The 23843-nt window shown below is 33.5% G+C and overlaps 3 protein-coding genes across 3 annotated transcripts; 1 reads left to right on the top strand and 2 right to left on the bottom strand.

The window, feature by feature from the left end:
* Window positions 1-8498: 8498 nt before the first annotated feature.
* Window positions 8499-10239, bottom strand: LOC7493588 (protein ALTERED XYLOGLUCAN 9). The gene has a single exon (XM_002305870.4). The coding sequence runs from the start codon at window positions 9982-9984 to the stop codon at window positions 8860-8862; it is 1125 nt and encodes a 374-aa protein (XP_002305906.3). The 5' UTR covers window positions 9985-10239; the 3' UTR covers window positions 8499-8859.
* A 4892-nt stretch (window positions 10240-15131) lies between these two features.
* Window positions 15132-17492, top strand: LOC18097566 (probable glutathione S-transferase). The gene is made up of 2 exons (XM_006384076.3): window positions 15132-16691; window positions 16952-17492. Exons 1-2 carry the CDS (start codon window positions 16374-16376, stop codon window positions 17294-17296), a joined length of 663 nt encoding a protein of 220 aa, XP_006384138.3. The 5' UTR covers window positions 15132-16373; the 3' UTR covers window positions 17297-17492.
* A 3806-nt stretch (window positions 17493-21298) lies between these two features.
* Window positions 21299-21828, bottom strand: LOC7487422 (uncharacterized). Its single transcript, XM_024599624.1, has 2 exons — window positions 21639-21828; window positions 21299-21591 (listed from the first exon to the last, which is right to left on the bottom strand). Exons 1-2 carry the CDS (start codon window positions 21826-21828, stop codon window positions 21299-21301), a joined length of 483 nt encoding a protein of 160 aa, XP_024455392.1.
* Window positions 21829-23843: the final 2015 nt, after the last annotated feature.

Below are 23843 nucleotides of genomic sequence, written 5' to 3'. Positions count from 1 at the left end.
ACCAATTGACAGTGTTTAGAAAAGAAAAATGAAACTTAGAAAGAATGGACAGTTTTGATGTTTACAGTAACAGTTTGTTACTGTTGAGAATTGCCAGAAATCTTGATCTGAACAGTAGAAGTTTTTACTGTTTTATTAGCTGAGAATTGAAGAATATGATTACACTTTATATTGATGATCTCTTGGTGATAGGGAGCAACACAAAGCAGGTTGAACATTTCAAGCTGAATATGACGGAAGTTTTTGAGATGACTGATCTCGGTCTAATGAGCTTCTTCCTGGGAATGGAAATCTTACAGGGCAAGGATGAAATCTTCATTTGTCAAAAGAAGTATTCAATGTAAATTTTGAAGAAATTCCATATGGAAAGTTGCAAGCCAACAACTACCCCAATGAACCAAAAGGACAAATTCAGCAAAGAAGATGGCATTGCCAAGGTGGATGAAGAGAAATTCAGAAGCTTGATTGGGTGTTTGTTGTATTTAACAGCAATTAGACCCGACATACTTCATGCAACAAGTTTACTATCTCGGTTTATGCATTGTCCGAGTGAAATTCACATGAGAGCTGCCAAAAGAATCCTAAGGTACATCAAAGGGACCTGCAGCTATGGAGTCAAATTTCAGAAGTGTCAGGAATTAAACCTACATGGATTTTCTGACAGTGATTGGGGAGGATCCATTGATGACATGAAGAGCACCTCTGGTTTTTGTTTCAACCTAGGGTCAGCTATATTTTCATGGTCATCCAAGAAGCAAGACACGGTGGCTCAATCTACAGCAGAGGCAGAATTCATTGCTGCTACAGCAGCTGTAAACCAAGCTCTTTGGCTTCAGAAATTGCTACGTGATTTACATATGGAAGGAGAGGAAGCAACTGAAATTTCAGTTGACAATCAAGCAGCTATAACAATCTCACATAATCCTGTGTTTCATGGGAAAACAAAGCACTTTAACATCAAGCTTTATTTTTTACGTGAGGTGCAGAAAAATGGTGATGTCAGGTTGATATATTGCAAGTCTGAAGAACAATTAGCGGATTTGTTTACTAAACCACTTCCAGTAAACAGGTTTGAATTTTTAAGACAAAAGATTGGAGTTTACAGCTCCTAAAGCAAGGAGGAGTGTTGGAAGATTGCTTCATGAGTTGGCAAAGAACCAGTCAAAGAAGAAGTAGTCAAAGATTTATTTATGCTCTGTATTTCCTGTTTTCATGCAAATAATTAACTGCGTCCTAGTCTCTAGAAATTAGGTGATCTGTTAGTATGTTAACAGATTGTAGCAGGTTTTTTATGCTTTATTGTAGCATTTCTGTTTTGTTTTTCAGTATAAATATCTGTAAAGATTGCAACATAAAGTGTAATCATATTCTTCAATTCTCAGCTAATAAAACAGTAAAAACTTCTACTGTTCAGATCAAGATTTCTGGCAATTCTCAACAGTAACAAACTGTTACTGTAAATATCAAAACTGTCCATTCTTTCTAAGTTTCATTTTTCTTTTCTAAACACTGTCATACTTCTACACCATAAAATTAAAAGTATGACAAGATCAATGATAAAGGTACGAAGTGCATACATAAAACCTGATCAGAACATAATAGGCAGGTGTGAAAGAGAGAAAAGGTCAAAAAGAGAGATAAAAGACAAAATGAGCTGCTAGAGACATTAGTGCTCCGGTCACTCTATAAACTCACCGAACGGATTTGGTTTATTTGGTGTCATTTAAGAGATATAGTCGTCACAAGTTTTATAGGAAAACCGGATTCCGAGCAGCCATAGTCGTTGGCTTGGTTCGTCTAGTTTCACCGTTGAATCAGATCCATTTTTCACACGAAGGTTCACCTAAAGGTCCTCTTAGGTCTGAACTGTGGAAATTAGATTCCAACATTTTTGGAAAGTTTTTTACTCCACAAAGTACCTCCAGTCAATTTTCAGATCTAATCGCCTCTTTCTAGATTGCGTTTGATCTAATTATTGGATCATTCTAGTTCTTTGATATGTTATATTATACCCTCTTATCTTGAACTAGATCATTGGATTTTAACTACTTTTATCTTTATTGTGTGTGTTGTTGTTTAGAAGTTATTGTCCAAACATGGATACAGATCACCCAGAAACTGGTCAACCGATTCACTTGAAAATGGTCAACTGATTCACCACACTACCTATTTCCAACCTAGCTATAGCCATCAAAAAACCCTTTAACGCCTCCATAAACACAACAAACACCACAACCACAAGCAGAACCACATCAAAACACCAAGACTAACCCTAAACAACCCCACAAAAAAAACCAAACTACCCCCACACAAAATACCACCACGGCCCACAAAAACATAACCACCTTTAAGCATTTCATGGGCAAATAGAGTAAAGGTCTTAAATGTTACAACTCGTGCCAAGATAACCTCTTTTCCATGGTAAGAGGTTGGCACCATTGGGACATTTCAGATAATGTCATTGATGAGAGTACATCAAAATGAAACTGGTGCTTGATGGGATTCTTCCCAGGCTATAAGATGCCCTATCATGCAACTAATTTTATTGCATTTCGAGTATGGAAGAATTATGGCCTTTAGAGTGTCCTGACGACACAACAAGGTTTCTTGATCTTTCATTTCAAAAGTGAGGATGATGCTAACTCAGTTATGGAAAAAGGACCATGAATATTTAGGGGGAAATCCATTATCCTTTAATCGTGGCACATTTTGTTCTTGACAAGAACAAAATCATGAAAGTGTCGATATGGTTTGTCTTCAGGGATTACCTTTCCCCTTTGTAATGAGACCGGTCTAGGCATGGCCGCAAGTTTAGTAGGAAGACCTTTGGCTTATGACGAACACACTTTTATTGGCACCCGAGTTGATTATGCAAGAGTTTGTGTGGAATTAGATGTTTTACTACCCATGGTTCATGTTTTTCATCTTCGGTGTAGGTTATCTACAAAGCTTATCATAGTTACGATTGATTATGAATGAAAGCCAGCAACTTGTGAAATTTATAAAGTCTTTGGCCACTCATGTAAGGCATTGGTTGATGCCGCAACTATGTTAGAGGAAGATATGCTCAAGATAAAAAAAAAAGGAAAAAAAGAAGAAGATGATATTCATGTTTATAGCTCACCAATTATTATGACTCAAGGGGTTGTATCTCCTTTGATTGTTGTTGTTGTGGTAAAATCAATAACCCAGACATACAGATCAGGTGGAATTGGTAAACCGGTGTAGCCACCCATGAACCGAACGACTGGTTGAACACAATAGAGATTCCAGGAGATATTTTCCTTGAGAACAGTCGACTAGTTTAAACTCCAAAGGAATCGGTCGACCAGTTAAAACTACATGCTGCTGCAGAAACAATCGAACATTTTGATGCTGAGAGGGCAAGGATTATTGATGATTATGGGTCAGAAGTTGACTCGGATCATGACATGTTGCCTTTTAAGCGGGACCAACATCTATTAACTTCACCAATAAAGGGTTTTGCAATCTTTACATCGGTATGTTCTTAGCTAAGTGAAATATGTAAACACGATTCTTCTAGTTGTGAAACTAGACAAAGTATAAAAAAGGCACAAAAATGGCTTAAGGCCCTCTAATCCTTTTTCTTTGTTGTGATTTCCTTTTCATATGCCCATATTTAATATAGAAAGTTGGAAAATTAAGGGTTTTAATGGCCCACCAAAATATAAAGTTGTAAAGACTTGAATTAAATCATATAATCTTAATTTTATAGGCATTCTAGAGACTAAAATTGCATCTATCCATATGGGGGGTTGAGCTAACTATAAATCCTTCATTATATCAATTCTTTTCTAATGTTTCGATTACTTCTAATTATCGTATTCTAGTTGGATGAGATCCAATGGTATATAGTTTTGTTTGTTTGCATTCATCTAATTAGTGTTTTAACATGTGAGGTAACTAGTTCGGTTGATGGATGCTTCTTTATGGTCACTTTTGTTTGTGGCTTCAATTCACCTTCTGGTCATCAGGACCTATGGTGTTACTTAGGTTTATGTGTTATTGACTTTCAATCCACACCGTGGCTAATTTTGGGAGATTTTAATGTTATGATGATTTTAGCACCTTGATGATTTTAGCAGTTGCGTCTAGGCCGTGAAACTAATTAACGTTCCTTATACAAACTTGACATACACTTGGCACAATAGTCAGTATGATAGAGGTATATTCTTGAGAAGTTAGATTGGAGTAATACATGATGGTTATCTACTTGGTCAGCTACTTGTTCTAAATTCCTTCCTAAAGACTACTTAAATCACAATGCTATGGTTGTTCAATTCATTAATCCTCTACCTAAGGTTAAAGCATCATTTAAGTTCTCGAATCTATAGGTTGATAGGGATGACCTCTTGGGTTTAATTGTAGATACATGGAAGTTTCTTATGAATGGTGACCATATGTACAAGTTTACTAAGAGATTTGCACTGTTAAAGCCTAAGTTAAAGTCTTTGCACCACCAACACACTAGCTACATAACTAGTTGTGAGATTGAGGCAAAGAATAGATGGACTGCAGCACAGACTGTACTTGACGGTTCTCCTCAGACTGATGAGTATTGGCAGGCAGAGAGACAGCTTGCAAAGAAGTTTTTCTAGTTGAGTAGGGATAATGAAGCTTTTTACAATCAAAGGTTTTGGATTCAAACTTAAGAGAAAAAACACCAAAATCTTTCACAGATCTTTACTACATAAACAAGTGAGGAACATGATCCATTGGTTGACTGATGAGACAGGATCTCGGGTTCATGATCAACAAGGTCTAGGTCAGTTGGTAGTCTGCTACTTTCAGGGGCTACTTTCTGCACACTCGACAATCACTATAGAGGATATCTCTCGATACTTCTCTAGCAAGATTGCTCGTGATAGTGTTCCTCTTTTGGAGCCACACATCACTAATGATGAGATCAAAGAATCTTTATTTTCCATCCCAGATGATAAAGCTCTTATACCATATGGTTATACCTCTTTATTATTCAAGAGAAATTGAAACATTATTAGTGAAGATTCCACTACTTCTGTGAGGTATTTTTTTATTTCTCTACTTTGCTTAAATGTGTTAATGCTACTAAGATTTTCTTGGTCCTGAAGGTTGAAACTCTAACCACTATGAATGACTTTAGGCCTATCTCATGTTGTAACATGATGTACAAATGCATATCTAAAGTAATTATGAATAGATCGAAGGGGATTTTTCCAGAGGTTATTGGACTTGTTCAGACTATTTTTTTTTTCGGGAAGACAAATATCAGATGTTATCTTGTTGACTCAGGATCTAATACATATCTACCACTTAGTCAGTGTTATACCTAGATGTGCTTTGAAAATTGACATAAGAAAAGTTGTTGATACAGTTAGTTAGGGCTTTATCCTTATAGGTTTAAAAGTTATTGGAGTACCCGGTGCCATGGTTAGATGGATTGAGGTGTGCATGTCTATGGCTTATTTATTTGTGTCTATGAATGGCGAGAGTCATGGTTTCTTCCCATCTTCTAGGGGTCTTTGGCAATGTGATCTTTTATCCCCTTATTTGTTTGTTCTGGCTATGGAGGGTTTAGAATGCATTTTTAGATAGGCCTCATAAAACCTAAGGTTTCGTTATCACTGATAGTGCTAGCATAATATCATTAGTCATTTGTGCTTTGCTAATGACCTTATGATCTATTGTCAGGCAGATAAGGACTCAGTTAGGATTATGAGGAAGGCTTTGGATGATTTTGCAGGGTTATCTAATCTTGTTATAAATATAGAGAACAACTTAGTCTTCTTATCAGGAGTTGATAATGAGTTTGGGACCTCTTTGCAGAATCTTTTGGGTTTCAGGTTGGATTCTCTGTCAGTAAAATACTTGGGTGTCCCATTGATATCTACTAGACTGACTCCCTCTAATTGTAAGCCTCTTTGGTGGATTGGATTCTTTTTAGGATTAAGTTATGAACATCAACTTCTCTTACATATGTTGGGTGTCTTCAACTGATCAAATCAGTTCTCTTCTCCATCCAGGTTTATTGGTCCTCCATGTTTTTTCTCTTTTGCTCTATTATTAAAAGGATTGAGGGTATCTTGGATGTCTTCATTTGAAAAGGTTGTTTCATCTCTTACTTAGAGGATAAGGTGGCCTGGGCCTATATTTGTTATTCATTTAATAAGGGTGGCCTAAGAATAAAGAGGGCTCAAACTTGGAATAGAGCGGTTATTCTCAAAGATGTCTAGCTACTATTTTCAGATAGATCATTAGTTTGGTCGGGATGGGTCCATAGTGTTCTGCTCAAAGGCAGATTCTTCTGGCTTATCAGGCCTCCTTCAATGTCCTCTTGGTTATGGAGGAAGATTTTACTCAGTAGAGATTGGTTTAGAAGGAAGTTTGTCTCCAGTATTGTTGATGAGACTACTACCTCTCTATGGTTAGACTATTGGTTGTTAGATGGGCAACGATTATGCGACCTAATGCCTTTTAGGGTGCTCACTTATACTGGGTTGTCGTGGAATATTAAGGTCTCAGACATCATTAAGAGGGATACTTATGCTTTTCCATCGGGTAGTCTGAAGCTCCAACCTATTTGGGACTCGATTACTTTTAACCCATGAGTGCCAACCAGACTACTACATCTGAAATGGTCACTCATCGGGGGAGGTTCTTCATTGACTCGACATGGAAGGTTCTTAGAGATTTTAGACCCACAAACTTTATGCACCATTTTCTCTAGTTCCCAGGTTTCATCCCGAGACACTTTTTTTATCCTATGGCTTTCCTTTATGGGTCGTCTCAACACCATAGACATACTACATGCTTTTCAGATCATTCTCTCTTCAACATGTATCCTTTGTGGATCGTAGGTTGAAACACATGAACATTTATTCTTTTAGTGCCCTTTCTCTGCTACAGCTTGGGGTGCTATCATGAGCATGACCCTTATGGGTTGGCCTTCTTTGACATAGCATCAACTACTTCAGTGAGAATACACGCACTTTAAAAAGAAGAAAGAATTTACGCATCTCCTTGCTCGGTTAGCCCTCAGTCTCAATTTACTTTATTTGGTATGAGAGAAATAACAGATTCTTTCATCAAATTTACCAATCTTATCAGGATGTTTGCAATGACATTTTTTATTTACTCCGGTCTAGTTTAGTAGAGCTCAAACCAATGTTTTACATCCCGGGTACTTTCAGGTCCATTTGGTGCCTCCGAGAGTCATGAGATACCATTGCTCTTGCTAAATTCGAGATTATATTTAGCACAGGTTCATATGTAATCAATCAATCGACTAGTTAAGGAATTTTCAAAAACCGGTCAACCAGCTTATCTATTGTTTGTTTTCACAATCTGCTTTTGTTCTTTTTTTCGGTTTTCTTTTTAGAATTTTGCTTCTTTTCCTTGTTATTTTTTGTCAGATAGACCATGGTAACAAGTATTTGTATTTCTTGGGGTATATCCCTCGTACTCTATACAATTTCTTCCCTTTAATACAATTATTCTTATAAAAAAAAATTATCAGATATACATCCAATAAGGACGTTATGAATACAATATGGTTTTAAAGAGATGATATGCTAGACAACTTTATGAACTTTTATTTAATTGAATCCAGGTACTATCCTTTTCTACTTTTATGAAATACGGAGTTTTAATTTCTAATACAATTGCATATTCGGAGCAGAGGTTTTTGTTATCAATAGCTATGGTAAAGGAGATGGTAAAGGAGAGAGTTTTTTATTAGTCAAGGAACCTGCAAGTGGTAGCGCTGGTAAAGGAGGGAGTTTTTCATTAGTCAAGGAACCTGCAAGTGGTCTATACACTTATAAGAGTGACAAGTTTTCAGCTCGTAATGAGGATCGTCACTTCTCAAGGGTGTTTATTGTTGAAGGAAGAAAATGGTAGAAATAGATTTCTGTTTTGTTACAACAGTATTCTTTTGCTTAGACTGCTTCATCTACGTGTCCCCCATCCCTCTCTCTTATTTTATACTGTTATTCATCAGGAAGCTGAAACTTTTATCCCAAGGGAGGTTCAATGGTATCAGGGACACTCTTATTTCTTTTTCTCACATTAGATGATTCAGAGTCTCTCAAACCAAAAGGAAATTGTGTGTGAAAGGGTTGCTTGGAATAAAGGACCTCTCAAACAGCAATAACTATGAAAGAATTGATTCACAAACTTCATAATGCCATTTAAACTTCCCTGTTTCTGAAATAAAACTAAATTCTATGGTTCATTTGCAGTTGATGAACGATGGTTTAAAACCCCAGGCCAAGGGTGGGGTTTCAGTGAGTTCACGTTGCTAAGTACTCTCAAGGATCCATCCAAGGGTTTCAGAGAGTTCATAAGCATCAATCCCATGGTTCTTTGGTTTCTCCAAAGAATTGGTTAATAAATAATACGGGAAAGGAAGAATACCAAATACATTTATTAGATAGCTTTGAAACTATGTACAGAACATACAACTCCAGTATATAGAAAAACACACTCAAATCAAAGAATAGCCAGTAAACAGAACTTTATTTGCTGCTACAAGCTGCCAAAAAACCATCTATTAACTTTTCCATACAAATCTTTCATGCCCGTAATGGCCATTGAATACAAGTTTTGTGATTGTCCAATATTCATTCACGTGAGAAAGAGAAATAAGAAAAAATGGATTTCAATATGCAAGTAACAGTACAAAATTTTACTCTTGCGTCAATCTAAAGGCGAAGGAGAAAAACCTGTACCTAATCAAAGAAGCAATACAGGTAGGAAATTCAGCCTCCTGTGTTTGTTGTTCTAGTGATCTAGATTGGTTCTGTATAGTCTTTTTGTGTCCTTCCAGTGTGAGCTGCTCAGCTTTGTAGAAATTCAAAACTATGTGGATCCAAGCTTCTGATGAGATTCAATCAGCAATGCATTTAGTAGAATATGAACAGCAGCTTCATAAACAGTTCCATCATAATGCATCCCATCATTCGTACACCTCGGTCCACAATTCCAACTCAATGATTGAATATCCAACAACAGAAGAGGACCACCGTAACTGCGCAAGATCCTGCTATCATGCAGTGCTCCATAATAAGCATGCCATATTTTATCATTCATCTTCTCCCTCTTCTCTTCTGTATTCAACATCTCATTTATCAACATCGGCATCCCAAGCCAGAACAAATGTGGAGACCTGACAGATACAGAACCTGTCACAGGCCCATCAGTACCTAATTCTGGCGAAAAGGGTAACAAGGAAACCACCGAACTCCTCAAATTCTCCAACGCAATATCATAATCCGATGCATTGTTCACATGAAGCATATGCCACAACCCTGCTCCGATCACCAAGACATCAGGGTAAGTTCTATTTTGCTTAAACCCCACCATCAAATTCGTCAAATTAACCACATATGGAGCCCAAACAAAATCCAATTTCATACCAATATCATCCACAACAATCTCATAATCACTATGCCTCTTAAACAAATCCCCCATGATCATTCCCATCCTTTTCTCATCCAAAATCAAACTTAACAAAGACTGCACAAGCAACCGAGCTTGTGAATCCCCAGCCACAACAACCCAAGACCCATTAAGCAAATCTTTAACATCTCCCCTCCCCAACTTCTCAAAATCACAACCTTTCACCATCCCATTTTTAGACCAATCCCATATCTTGTCATGACCAACAGAATCATTACTTCTATCACTACCATTACTACTGATAACACGAGGTTTCACATTCCAAATAACTTCATTAACCAAATTAATACAAGAGTCCTCACGATTATCAAAAACAACAACAGATTGAACTGAAGTAACAAAATCAGAAACAGAAGGGAAATAAGGAGTCAAATGAACACCTACCGCTAGTGTAATAAAAAGGGCCCCGCTAAAAAAAAGCATCTTGTTTCTGCTTAAATGGTAACCTGCCATTCCCATTGGTACAAATAACACCACACAAGCTGCCAAGACTCCTATCTGTATGCCACCGAACATAATTGGCATAAAGTTTTGGTCTTTTTGGTTTGTTTCTGTTCAGATCATTGATGTCATGATTTGCTATTGAATCCTGAATGGAAAAAGGAAATGGAGAAGCGGGTTTTTTCTTGTTTAATGGATTTGTTGTTGTTGGTGGAGAAGATCAGAAATGGAGGAAGGATTGGTTTGGTATGGTATGGTATGGGGGGTTTGTGAATTGTAAATGAAGGGAAAAGTGTTTTTTTTTCTATTTTTTTCTTTTCTGGTTCGTTGATGTTAACTGGACAACAACAGTTTAGTTTAATTTTTCACGAATTAGTTTCGGTAATCACCGATGATGTTTTTTAAGTTTATGTTTAAATAAATAAGTTTTTAAAACATATTTTTAATTATAATTTTAAAATAATAGATTAAAAAAATGTGTGATTAAAACTGATATAAAAAAAGATTTTTGTTTGTAAAATAAATAAAAAACGGGTTTTTATAAACAAAAAATAAATTATTTTAATTTTTATAAAATTTAAATTTAAAATGCAATTATATATAGAATTTAGTGTATAAATCAAAAGTTATTTATCCAAACAAATGAAAGAATGATTTTCTGGTGTAGATGGGGATCAGTTGGACGTCAGCAAAATAAGTAAATGGGGCAAGAACAATATTATATTGGACATTAACAGGGACGGCAAGTCGGCAAATTCATCCAAATATGTTCTATTTGAATCCATTTAAATGTTTGAGTTCTAACCATTTAATAGGTGTCACAGTAGTAAGACTTAAGAGTGTGAGAAGATGGGGTTCGCTTCCCCTATGATCTCAAGTTCGAGTCTTGTGGTTGTTAATATGATAGTCACTGGAGACTTACATGGTCGTTAGCTTCAGGGCTCGTGAGATTAGTCGAGATAAGCGCAAGCTAGCCCGGACATCCACGTTAATAAAAAAAATGTTTGAGTTCTTCTTATAGTTATTTTATTGAATAATTGAAATGACATAAACATTATAAAACTCCACTTGAAATCAGATTCAAACATAATTCAGTGTGTGTATTATCGTAACATATAAATCATAGTTTTGAAACCCGACCCGATCATCGACCTGGTCAAGTGATCGGGTCACGGGTCAGATGGGTTGACAAAAAAAAAACACCTATAAAAAAAAACACATAACTAGTTGCAACACTTACATAAACCAAATTTAAATTATAAACCAAATAAATAGAATCTTGGGCATTAAAATAAGCATGAAAGGCAGATGAGTTCTACTAGTTTTAGGGAGAGATTCCTGGATTCTTTAAATGCAAGGAATGGAGGATTCAATAAAAATGAACACATTACTCAGGTACCAATCTCAATTTCTAGAACTTGTGGTAGAATTTATTTCTAAGCAGCCAAATCTTTGCATTTTTGTTGGTGATGTAGGTCAATGAGAAGGCTCTGGAAGGACATTATGAACTTGAGGAAGAAGAGAACCCTCAAGTTTTGTTCTACAAGAATTTGTGGCTCGAGGCTGAAGCAGCTCTTCGTTCCATGAAGTATAAAGCTTCTGTTCTGGGTATGAAAACTGAGATGGAAAAGATAAAGATGGCAATAAGATAAAAGATATTGTAATTACCTGAGCTCTCCCTTAAGGGCTTTCGATGCAACCTTCTGTTCTTCCTGCCCTCTGCTGTGAGGTTGGTGATCTTATTGTGAGGGAACCCACCTTGCATCCAGATGTAATAAGCATCAAATCATACACAAACAGAACCATGGTAACAGCATTCTAGAGTTCATCATCGATTAACATTAAAAACTGCATGGTTCATTTTTGTGGTAGAAGTTGAAATCGGTCTGCAGAAAAGAAAAGATAGAAATTGATGCAGAAATCGGGCTAGAGAAACATACCTGAGGTGACTGGGCTGCGAATGAATCAACGAACAACGAATCAATGCCAACGATTGGGCTGCGAAGGAATCGATGCCAATAATTCAGAAAACGGCCAAGAATAAAGAAAACAGAGAGTGAAAGAAGGAGATTCAAACCTTTTTCAAGAGAAACAATAGCGATCTGCTCCTCAGACGTCCTCTGCTCCTCAGCTGGGTTTCAAAGAGTTGAGTTAATTAGGTTTGCAAATTGCTTCGTTCTTCTTCACTCTTCAGTCTTCAGCGTTTTGGCCTTTTAAAATACCAAAACGACGTCATTTAATGATTGCCAATATAAAAAAAAATTGACTGGGTCTCACCCGGGTTTGACCGGGTGGACCGGGTCCCAGGTCGCCCCATCGGGTCGACCGGGTTTCGTCGGGCTAATTTCCAAGCGGGTTTTTGCCTCCACCCGAACCAATCCCAGGCCCGGGTCGACCTGCCGGGTCGGTCCGAGTTTTAAAACTTTGATATAAATACATATGTATAACATTCTCAATGCTATGTTGCGGCATGAAGTTGAAGTATTTTCTTAACTCAAAAAAAGTTTGCAAGCATTGTTAATGGTTTTTCTATCATAAAAAAAAAAAATTACTTTAAATTGAAAAAATTATACGTTGATTAAATAAAATAAATCAAAAATTATATATGTTAATAAATAATAACAAGTTTGTTGATTCTAATCAAATATTAAATCAGGAAATTAAGATAAAAATATTATCGTTTTAGAAAAAATAGAAGTTGGATATTTGTTTCAAAATTAAATTGGGTTCATAAATTTTAATTGGTTTGAATCAATAAAATTAAATTTTATTTTGTCAAAACAAGTATTAATTCAACATCAAAACTTATTTTTAACATTGCAAGAGCTTCATTTAAGAGCAATCGAAACAAAATATCAAACTCAATCTTAAATCAACTTAATATTAAAGGCTTAAATTGAGAATAAAAAAAGTCAAATGACACAAAAAAATAAAAATAAAAAAATATTGTTGGTAACTATTACAACCCATAATATATTGTGTTTTTTTTTCTATATTATTTTTTTTTATTTTTTTAATATTTCTTTCTCACACTGCCTCCCATGTTCATAATTTTAAAAATTATTTCACGATTTATCAAGTGTTAATTTTATGAAACTAAACTACAATTTTTTAATGGAAAGGAAAAGGATGCCATAAAAAAAGTACCTAGATGAAGAAAAATGACCTAATAAAAAAAACTTAAATAGTAATTGAATAATAAATATTAATGGATAAAATAATAATATTTAGATTTTTTACCCTTTCAATAATTAATAATTATTAGAGTATAAATATAGTAGAAACCCGGTACCCATTCACATCCCTAGGCATTAATTTATTACAACAATAGGTTTAATTTTATTTCAGTATCTATAGTTTGTTAAAAATAATTTATTGGTCCGTATAGTATAAAAAATAATTAATGATCCATTGATCAACACTTGTCATCCTCAATTTAATAGTTTTTGGTTTAAAAAAACGCCTTCCTTCCCAATCTACCCTACCTCTCCTTCATTTTACCTATTTATTCAAATAATAATTAAAAAAAAATGAAGAAAACATGGAGTTGATGTAGAGATTAAATTATAAATAAGTTTTAAAATATAAATATTTGATATGAAGTTTTTGAAACCATAAAGAGAAGATTAATCAGGTTTGTTAACTATACAATTTAAGTTATAGTTAAATCTTGGCAATAAATACTTAAATATAGGGTCATAAAATTTCAAGAACCGAACATCCCTTGCTCAATTGCTCGAGGGAATTTTTAAAACCAATTTTGAAGTATTAGCTCCTGTGATAAATGAGTTTATTCTCTGAATTATCATTTTTTATGAGTTTTAATTCATATCATCAATATATATATATATATATGCAAATACACCATGTATAGAATATAAATAACTTTTTTATTTTTATTTTTTATGGGCTTAGTGAATATATATAATACTATTAAGCTAGTCCTTACTTGTCAAAATTAGTGGTTCAATTCTTTAATCTAATACAAAATAATTTATCCACATGTATTTGATATTATAAATCGAAATCGTGTTTGTTGAGGAATTATTTGAGCATCAAACACTGTATTCTAGGATGGTATTTGATCAACACAATGGAGTGGTACGTACACCTAAAAAGTGGTACATACACCTAAAACGCATTGAGTTTGGGGTTGATGACAATATTTTTTTTTATTATTTTTTATATTAAATTTAACGTCAATTCCTTTAAAAATCCAGATCAACCACTACAATTTATTTTTATTTCATAATTGGTTCTTATTTTTTTTATTACTATTTTTAAATTTAAATAATCTATAAAATTACAAATAGTTTTTAATTTCACCCCTACTTCTTTTTAAGCTATAAATATTCTATCAAATTACAAATATTTTTCAATTTACTCCATGTGATTTTTTAATCTTTTAAAGTTGATCCTCATTCTTTTGATTGCTATTTCTTTTTATTTGGGATAGTTTAAAAATTAATTTTTTCTTACAATTTCATCCTCCTTGATTTTTTTTCTATCATATCTTATCCTTATTCTTTTTGTAGCTATGTTTTTTGTCTTTGTAAGTTTTTTTATTAATATTTTTTTAAGTTTCTTGATTGAACACAGATACAAGATTTCATAAATTACAAGTTTTAAATATTAAATTAGGTTTAAAAAGTTTGTCCGAGTTTTCTTGATTTTTTTTGTTTTTTTTGTTTTAAGGTGAAGTTATTGCTTAATAAATCATCACATGACCACCAAGTTTAATCTCTATTCATGCTGTTTGCAATTGTATTAGAAATTAAAACTCCATAATTCCATAAAAAAAAAAAAAAAAGTGGTACCTGGATTCAACTAGTGAAAAGTTCAAAAAGCTGTCTAGCATATCATCTCTGTAAAACCTAACTGTATTCAGTCACCTCCATATTGGATATATAGCTGCTCAAGTTTTCTATACGCAATTCATGATTTTTTTTCTTTCATTTTATTCTTTTTTTTTTAGTTTAATATAGGTATCCGGGCCAGCTTGCGCGCACCTTGACTAATCCCACTGGCCCTGAAGTTAACGACCATGTAAGCCTCCAGTGGCCATCATATGAGCAACCCATGGCTCGAATCTGAGACCACAGAGAGAGCAAACCTCTTGGTCTCAAGCTCTTATTACTGAACCACCACCTAGATGGTTCTTTCATCTTATTCTTAATTTCATGGTGTGGATGTAAAACTCCCTAACCGTGTTTGGTTGTGTGAACAGGCAGATTACATAATCAATGGAAATTGCCGGAATGTTTTGCACATGTCTCCATCTGATCAAGTTGAGCTGTGGCGCGCTGTCGTGGATGGTATGTCAGCCTGTTATGCATTATGTCTGTCTTATACTTTTTAATGCTGTCATAACTCATAATACTTCTTGAACCAACCCATGGAATCTTTCTGCACATCCAATGATGCTGAAATCAAACTCATCGGCATCCTAGGGTTCAATTATTATGTTCTTTTCTTTCAAAATTCAATATTGTTATGATAGAAAAAGACAGAGCTAGGATATATGAAAACACAAAGAAGAATTGAAAATGATTCTGAGTCAAGTATTGTTTTCTTTTGGTAGTCAGACATTCATTCTTTCTTTGAGCAATCAAATTATAATCTTACAGCAATTAGACACTTTGATTATTGAAGGGGTACTGTCACATTCCCATGATACAAGTGTCTGGCTTCTTGTATTGGTTAAGACAGTTCTGTGCCTGGGCTGGGTGCTCTTTTGCTTGGCCAATGCTGAATTGGGCTCTGAGGATTAAAGTGACATTAGATTACCTCCCTTTAGGAACCCTTTCTTGTGATGGCTATGGCCCTTTTCTGTTGTTAGTTTTACTCGTCGATTGAACACCCCTTTACTACGACTCGAGGGTAAGTGTGTTTGATTTAAGGTTCCTTTGGCATGGCAGTCAAGTTTTGTAGCAAGTACCATTCTTTTTAACAGGTGATTGAGCTATGATGTGGTTTGCTTCAACGTCTAGGATTTGATTCTCAGCATCTTCTTCCTAAAGGACCATACGATTTCGAGCGCAACTGCAACCCTGGCATTGAGATGCACCTCTTGCCATGGTAAAAAGAAAAACACAGAAACACATTGCTTTTGTTTTTAAGAGAAAATAAAAATGAAAACCTCGATCCCTTAGAAGATACTGTGTGTTTTTCTTGGTGAAAATACCAATTAACATGCTTTAATGTTGCTTCATATCCGGCATGGCATAACAACCGTCCATACTGGTGAAGACAAGCTTAATTTGTTTGAGCATGTTCGACTTGTAGAGTACCCATCACATAGTGGCTTGATAATCACAAAGTTTTAGTTGCTTACGGAGAAAGAAAACAAGAAAAAGACTTGGAGAACATCACCTGATGGGGTTTACTTCTCCTATATAAATAAGCCATCTGATCATTCTCATCTTACACCCACCAGCAGAAAGAGAAGGGTTGCAGGAGAGACTGGCAAAAAGATGTCTAAGGAAGACTTGCTTCTCTTGGATTTCTGGGTGAGCCCATTTTGCATGAGGGTGAAAATAGCTTTGGCTGAGAAGGGTTTGGACTATGAATCAAAAGAGGAGGATTTGTTTGGTGGGAAGAGTGAGTTGTTGCTGAAATCAAACCCTGTTTACCAGAAGGTGCCTGTGCTCTTACACAATGGTAAGCCACTGAATGAGTCCGCTATCATCGTTGGCTACATTGATGAGAAATGGCCTTCACCCCCATTGCTGCCAGCTTGTGCATATGGCCGTTCCCAAGCCCGTTTCTGGGCTGATTACATTGACAAGAAGGTTCGTTTCTAGCACTCTTTTTTTTTTACCTTGCATTTTGCTGCGTTAATCAATGAAGATATTTATTTTTGGCTACGAAATTAGCGTGGCAGCGACAATATATATCTTCCATACATTAAATTTGTTACTAAATGTAGCATCAAGACATTTGCCAACACCTGTAAGAAATGATGTTAAAGAGAAGTCACCCAAGTGCAAAAACAAACAAAAAGAGAGTGAGTTTATTTATTTATTTGTTCTTGTTTTTGTTCATTGGCCAGCTATTTGATGCAACCTGCACTGTCTGGAGGAGTACAGGAGAGGCTGTGGAGGTAGCCAAGAAAGACTTCATTGAAGTTCTGAAGGTGTTAGAGGAAGCCCTTGGGGAGAAAACATTCTTCGGTGGTGAAACCTTTGGGTTTGTCGATATAGTGGCAATCCCTATGGCCAGCTGGTTTTATGCCAGTGAGAAGTTTGGAAACTTCACAGTCGAGGCCGAGTGTCCCAAACTATCAGCTTGGATTAAGAGGAGCATGCAGAGGGAGAGTGTGGCCAAAGTTCTTCCGGACCCAGAAAAGGTCTATGACTTTGTTGTCATGTTCAGAAAGATGCAAGGCATCGAGTAGTCAAATGCATGCATATATGCCCTTTCAACTCTGTGCAATAATTAGATTTATGCACATTTGAGTTTAGCGTTGTCAGCTATAATAGTCTCTTTCTGGTCCTTTCTTCTCTTTTTCAGTAAGGGGGAAAAAATAAGGGAAAATAACCATTTTTCTCAACTCACCTGTTTACCTGTATCTGTGAATAAGAAAGGGATAATTCCATGGGTTGTCTTCTTGTTGTATCAAAGGCATTGTGTTTGTGTGTGTGTGTGTGATCTCGGGTTGCATGTTCGAACTACCCCGATAACTGGAAGTCTGGAACAGTTGAAAGTCACAATAGGGATCCTTGCCAGAAATCAGATTACAATAGAAACTTAACTCGTCCATTATGTTTGTTGCAATTGCAAAACATTGAGCAGGAAAAGACATGCAGAATAAACTGCACCAATTCAATTTCTAAGCAAAAGAACAGTGCTTTAGCAATACAGAATCTACGCATACCATCTTCTTCTTTCAACAGTAAACACATATGAGCAATAAGAATACTTGTTCAGAGCTGAAAAGTTATCAATCTTCTACACCCAGAAAGCTGTATGCCTTGGAAGAAGCTTGTACAATTTAGGAAGAGATTTTGATTGATAAAAAAATATATATATATACTTCAAGCACATCCCCTTAGCCACCACCATACATAACATAGAAATCACACTTGGGGTGGACAATTAGTTAGAGCTGCAGTGTCATAGCGAAACTGATTGCAAAAAAGGGGAAAATTATCTTCTAGGAAAGTTTGTTCAATATCCAAAAACTACTCGGCAATAATAAGACAAGTAAAGAATGCTAGGAAGAACCAGAAAAGTTTGAGTAGAGCAAATATTGGCTAGTTAAACATCCCGTAATAAAAGGAGTATTTAGACCACTTGCAAGTTCTTCGATGAATGAAAGACTCTCCCCTTTACCAGAGCTTTTGACAACAAAAACCTCCACTCCGAATACGCAACGATCATCGAGCAGGCAGCCATTTGAAGGGCCACACAAAGCATCATGGGAAAGAAATTCTAATTAAACCCCTTTCCATCTTCATCTTATGAAAGCCGCAATCTATTTGATGATTGCTAGTTTGGAGTTTCGGTCGAGCCAATCTTCACACCCAGCTGCAAAAGAACAATTCATGGTTAATGTTTATAGCAATCCACATGGAAGTTAAACACCATTTACTTTTAAAAAAGGGTCAATAGCATCGGAAATTAACAATGAAATATTTCAGATTTAAATTTAAGCAACAGATTAGTAATGAATTATATATATATTAATTTTTTAATATTAATAACAGATTTAACAACATAAAATCGGTTGTTAAAAAATAAATTAATATATTAAAAATCAGCAAGATTTACAGTGGTGAAAAAGTTTGTCGCTGATAAAAAAAAAGAATTTGACTTTTATATATATATAAAAAAATAACGTGTTAATAATTAATTGGTTAATGTATATCTTGCAAAAAAACAAAAGAAAACCTCACACTCAAGATCATCAGACAAAACTTTCATTCTCTAAATAAATAATCTTAACCCCATCTGGAACTTTTTCTTTTTTCAAAAACCTCATCTTCTATCACTTTCTTAAATTGTTCTTCATGAATATGTGACAACAAGGCGTCCTTTTCCATTAACCTCATCTTTTACTTTCTTAACTTCTTCTCTAGTGTTGTGCTCCCAAGGAATCATCTCGCAAGGAACATATACGGCACAACAAATTAAGATAGCAGGTATAATTAGAAATTCATATTTGAGAGATTTTATTTATAATTTAGAAAGAATATATTTTATTTTATTAACTAATTTTATCAATGAGAAGAATAATTTTGTTCGATCTTTTGCAATTTATCTGTTAAATATAGTTGTCATCACATGCTAATATTTTTAATTATTAATGTAATGTATTTCATTTTAAATTTATTAACTGGGTGAGATCGATATCAATGTAATGAAAAACAAATATACAGAGAGAGGGCACAAGTAAAGGAAATTGAGAATTCAATTGTTTTATTACAGTTATATAAAGATAAATTGTAGGTTTACGGAATGAACATTATTTACATATAAATCTATGCTAAATTATTGTCTTTGAAACTTCAACATATATTAATAATGCATATGATAGCAAGGGAAGAAAGGAATGAATGATTTGTAATTATTGTACTCAATATTAATTCTAATTGGTATTAAATATTAATATATCACTTATTGGATTTTGAATCCCAAAACAACATGATTTGCAATTTATACCTGTTATAACATATCAAAGAAAAATTTAAACTTTAAGGTTGCAATCTTATATTTACTTCTAGTATTTATTTATTTATTATTTGTTACTATGTATCTTCCTTTTAAGTTAAAATAATGCTATTAATTTACTTTTTTAATTTCTAAACATTATTATTCTAAACATGATTTGTAATTATTGTACTCCATATTAATTCTAATTGGTATTAAATATTAATATATCACTTATTGGATTTTGAATCCCAAAACAACATGATTTGCAATTTATACCTGTTATAACATATCAAAGAAAAATTTAAACTTTAAGGTTGCAATCTTATATTTACTTCTAGTATTTATTTATTTATTATTTGTTACTATGTATCTTCCTTTTAAGTTAAAATAATGCTATTAATTTACTTTTTTAATTTCTAAACATTATTATTCTTGCTCATTTTTATTTTTATTTTCTAATTTCATATTATTGAACCCCTCACATCACATTACTTATTTCCATATCACATTACTTATTTGCATTTGAAGTTGCCAAGTTTTTGGGTTATGCTTGTTAGGTTTTTTAGCCTCCAGGTTTGTCAATTTTAAAAAATAACATGGTTTATAGAAAAATTGCATGGTCATTGAATCTTGTTATGTGTATGGTGATAATGGTGTAGTTATCTTCAAAGTGTTTTTATTATTTATAATGCACTTCTTTAAAAGAGAAGTTATTATTTTGTGTGTTGTGAGTTTAGCGATCATAGATTAGATCGACATATAATTTTATTTTAGTTTGTCAATATTTATTTGTTCAATGTGGCGATCTTAAGTAATAAATTACTAATCAAATAAATATTTAATAATTGGTTAAAAAAATAATTATAGCATGTGTTTGTTTGTATGAAAACTTTACTTTTACAATATTACTTGACAATGTAAATGATTATATTTTGTTTTAATAGAATAGTATAAATTACTAAAGTTGAAGAAAAAATGACGGTGAAAAATAATAAATCATGTATTTCAACTACTTAATTATACTTCAACTTCATGCAGTATTCCAATATTGTTCCTTTTTTTTATTTTTATTTTTTTGCAAGTTTTCATATATTTTCCTTTTATAACTTATAAGCAAGTATTAATGAAGTTATTTTGATAATTTATTATATAAAGTGTTAAATATAGATTAAGAAATATATTAAATAATATTCTAAAATTTTGTTGGTTTTAATTATTTTAATTAGATTAATATGGACGATCGATCATTAATGTATCACCGTCATAAGGATAGTTATATTTGTCCAGAATTTATTGCGGGTGTACGAAGATTCATCAATTTTGCATTTTTAATTGATGAAAATATGTCTGAAGGTAAAATTTGATGTCTTTGTGTTAGGTGCATAAATCAAAAGTTTTTAATGAAAAAAAATGTTTATAAACATCTATTTTCAAAAAGATTTTTACCTGATTATAAAAATTGAACTGTACATGGAGAGGTAAAATATCACAAACCTATTATTTCATAGTGACTGCCGTTTATGGTGTCTTTTATTCTGAGCAAGCATTTTATGTACAGTTTCCGCGTTGTTTGTAGAGTTTCTGAATCATCTAAGCTGAGATAAAGAGAAAGGTGTGTCCCTGATGCATTTGAATCTCCCTCAGGATAAAGCTGCAGAATCCTGATGAATTGCGCGCAGCATCAAATTAAAGAAACAAGGAAAGCAATCTAAGCATAAGAATAGTACTTTAGCAACACAGAAATTTACACATACCATTTTCTTCCTTCAACAGTAAATCCCTCAGAGAAGTGGTTATATTTATTCAGAGCCGAAAAGTTACTAATCTTCCAAGTGTATAGACCATTTGCAGGTTCTTTGACGAATGAAAGACTCTCTCCTTCGCCAGGCCTAACACCAAAAACCTCCACTCCAAATATGCTACGATCATCGACCAGGAAGCCATTCGAAGCGTCACGCAAAGTGTCATGAGAAAGAAGCTCGATGAAACCCCATTCCATCTTCATCTTGTGAAACCGCCAGTCTATCCGATCATCATCTGAATACAAACATTTGTTACGTAAATTGGAATTGAAAAACATATACAGTCACACGCTTGATCGTAGTCTAATACCTTGAACAACCAAATATCTGTCGCGAATTCCATCGAACACAAAGAACTGGCAACAACATTAACCTCCCAGTCAGAAACATCATCCGGGTCTGTCATTGCCAAGAATAATGATATGTGACTGTTTCCATCTTCCTTCTTTTTCCCATTTGGGTTGAGGATCATTCTCCTAAAAAACGATAAATTTGATTACACAAACAAAAGTAATTAAATTGACATGGAAGATCAGTTATGATTTATCGTAACAAACCATCTGTAGCCACCAGCGTCAAAATCTTAATTTGGTTTCATACATTTCCACCTTAGTCTCTAAAAGTGAAGAGAAGGACTCAATCTCAAAGGTATAGTGTGCTGGTCGAGTCTAATTTCTAAATCTTTTCTTTCCTATAATTCACGGCACTTAAATTAAACATAAAAAAAATATATATATAGTTTATTTATGTGGCGGTGATGTCTTGCTGTGCTTGTTCTTCCTTTGCCTTATTTAGTTACTCAATATAAATTATCAAAAATAGTAAAATCCTTTTCTTTGTGAGAAGTTTTCTAAAATCTAGAGGGTAAATTTGGTCCTTGATGTTTTAAGAGGTTTCATTTGATAGCTTGGGATGATGAATTGGGAAGGAGAAGAATGAAGGAATTGGAATGAGAGGTGATTAAACTATGCTTGCTGCCGATTATTGGAATGGGAATAAAAGAAATAAGTGATGAATTTATGTCAACTCGTGAATGAGAATATAAATATAAATTTTTATTTGCCCTTGTTTGATCTCAATTTTCTAAAAAAATCACAATAATATACACAACAATTAGAAAACAAATGGGAACATCCATAATCAATCAATCTAATAAAAAAAATTATTAAGTAAAGAAAATGTTTGAGGGTTCATTACGAAAATCAATAAAAAAAAATAAGAAATTTGTTATTACGCTATAATAAAGTTTATTCACATTAACATTAACATTAATTAACAAAATAATAAAGTGCACGAGTAAATTATTGTAGTTACACCCATTAAATAATATTTATTGAAATGGTATTTTTTTTAATTTAACCTTCCAACAACATTAATTTTTTTTTTTATTTTTTTTTCAAATTCATCATTCAATATTACAAATATTATTAATTGGAATAATGTTTTACGTTATTATTTTTTGTTTTGTTTTTTTAAAATTTAACCCTTGAATAACCTCTTTTTTTTTCAAATCTACCCTTCAATACGAGGTTGTTTTAGGAATTATACTTCATTTTTTTTCTATTGGGTTATATACTAGTCTTATAGATTTAGTTTTTTTACTCGATTTCAACCTTTAATATTAAATCTATTGGAAGTTGGGCATCAAAAAAAAATTATTTGTTTTTTATAAATTTATCTCGATCTTATGATCCATGTCGAGGGTTTAATAGATTAACCCGAGTTAACTTGGATTTTTTTGTAGACCACTTTTTATAATTGATTTTTTTTTCAATTTCATCATTTAACATTGAGTTGGTTAGAAATTAGGCTTCATAAAGTTTTTAATGTATTTTCTATAGAGTTATCACAATCTTATGATGTAGGCCATGAGTTTGGAAAGTTAACTCGGGTTAACTCTATTTATTTATTTTTTCTTTTTTAATTGGGTTTCATAATTGTTTTCAATTTGCTTTCCATAGGGTTATCTCGGTCTTATGATCCAAGTCGCGAGTTTGTCAAATTGACCCTAATGACTCGATTATTTTTTTTGTTCCTTTTTTAATATAATTTTTTTTTAATTTCACCCTTAAACAACTTAATCTTCTTATTCTTTTAATTTATTTATTTATCAATTTTATCTTTTAATATTAGTTTGTTTGAGAATTAAACTTCATATTTTTTTTTAGTTTGCTTTCTGAGTTATCATTGTCTTATAGATTAAGTTTTTTTCTCCCCCTCAATTTCAACATTTAATATTGAATATGTTTGAAATGGATTTTTGTAAATTTTTTTATTTTTTTTTTATAAATTTACCTCGATCTCATGACTCAGATCACGGGTTTAACAAGTTAGCATGGATTGACTCAGGTTTTCTTTTGTCTTTTAATTGATTTTTTTTCCATTTCATCATTTAACATTGGGTTGATTGGAAATTAAACTTCATATTTTTTTTTCTTTCATTGGAGTTATCCTGACCTTATGACCAGGGTTGCAAGTTTAACAGGC

The sequence above is a fragment of the Populus trichocarpa genome, chromosome 4, assembly GCF_000002775.5.
Source record: "Populus trichocarpa isolate Nisqually-1 chromosome 4, P.trichocarpa_v4.1, whole genome shotgun sequence".
Classification (NCBI taxonomy): domain Eukaryota; kingdom Viridiplantae; phylum Streptophyta; class Magnoliopsida; order Malpighiales; family Salicaceae; genus Populus; species Populus trichocarpa.
Note: the sequence above shows the minus strand (reverse complement) of the source record. Positions and strands in the feature narration are given on the sequence as shown.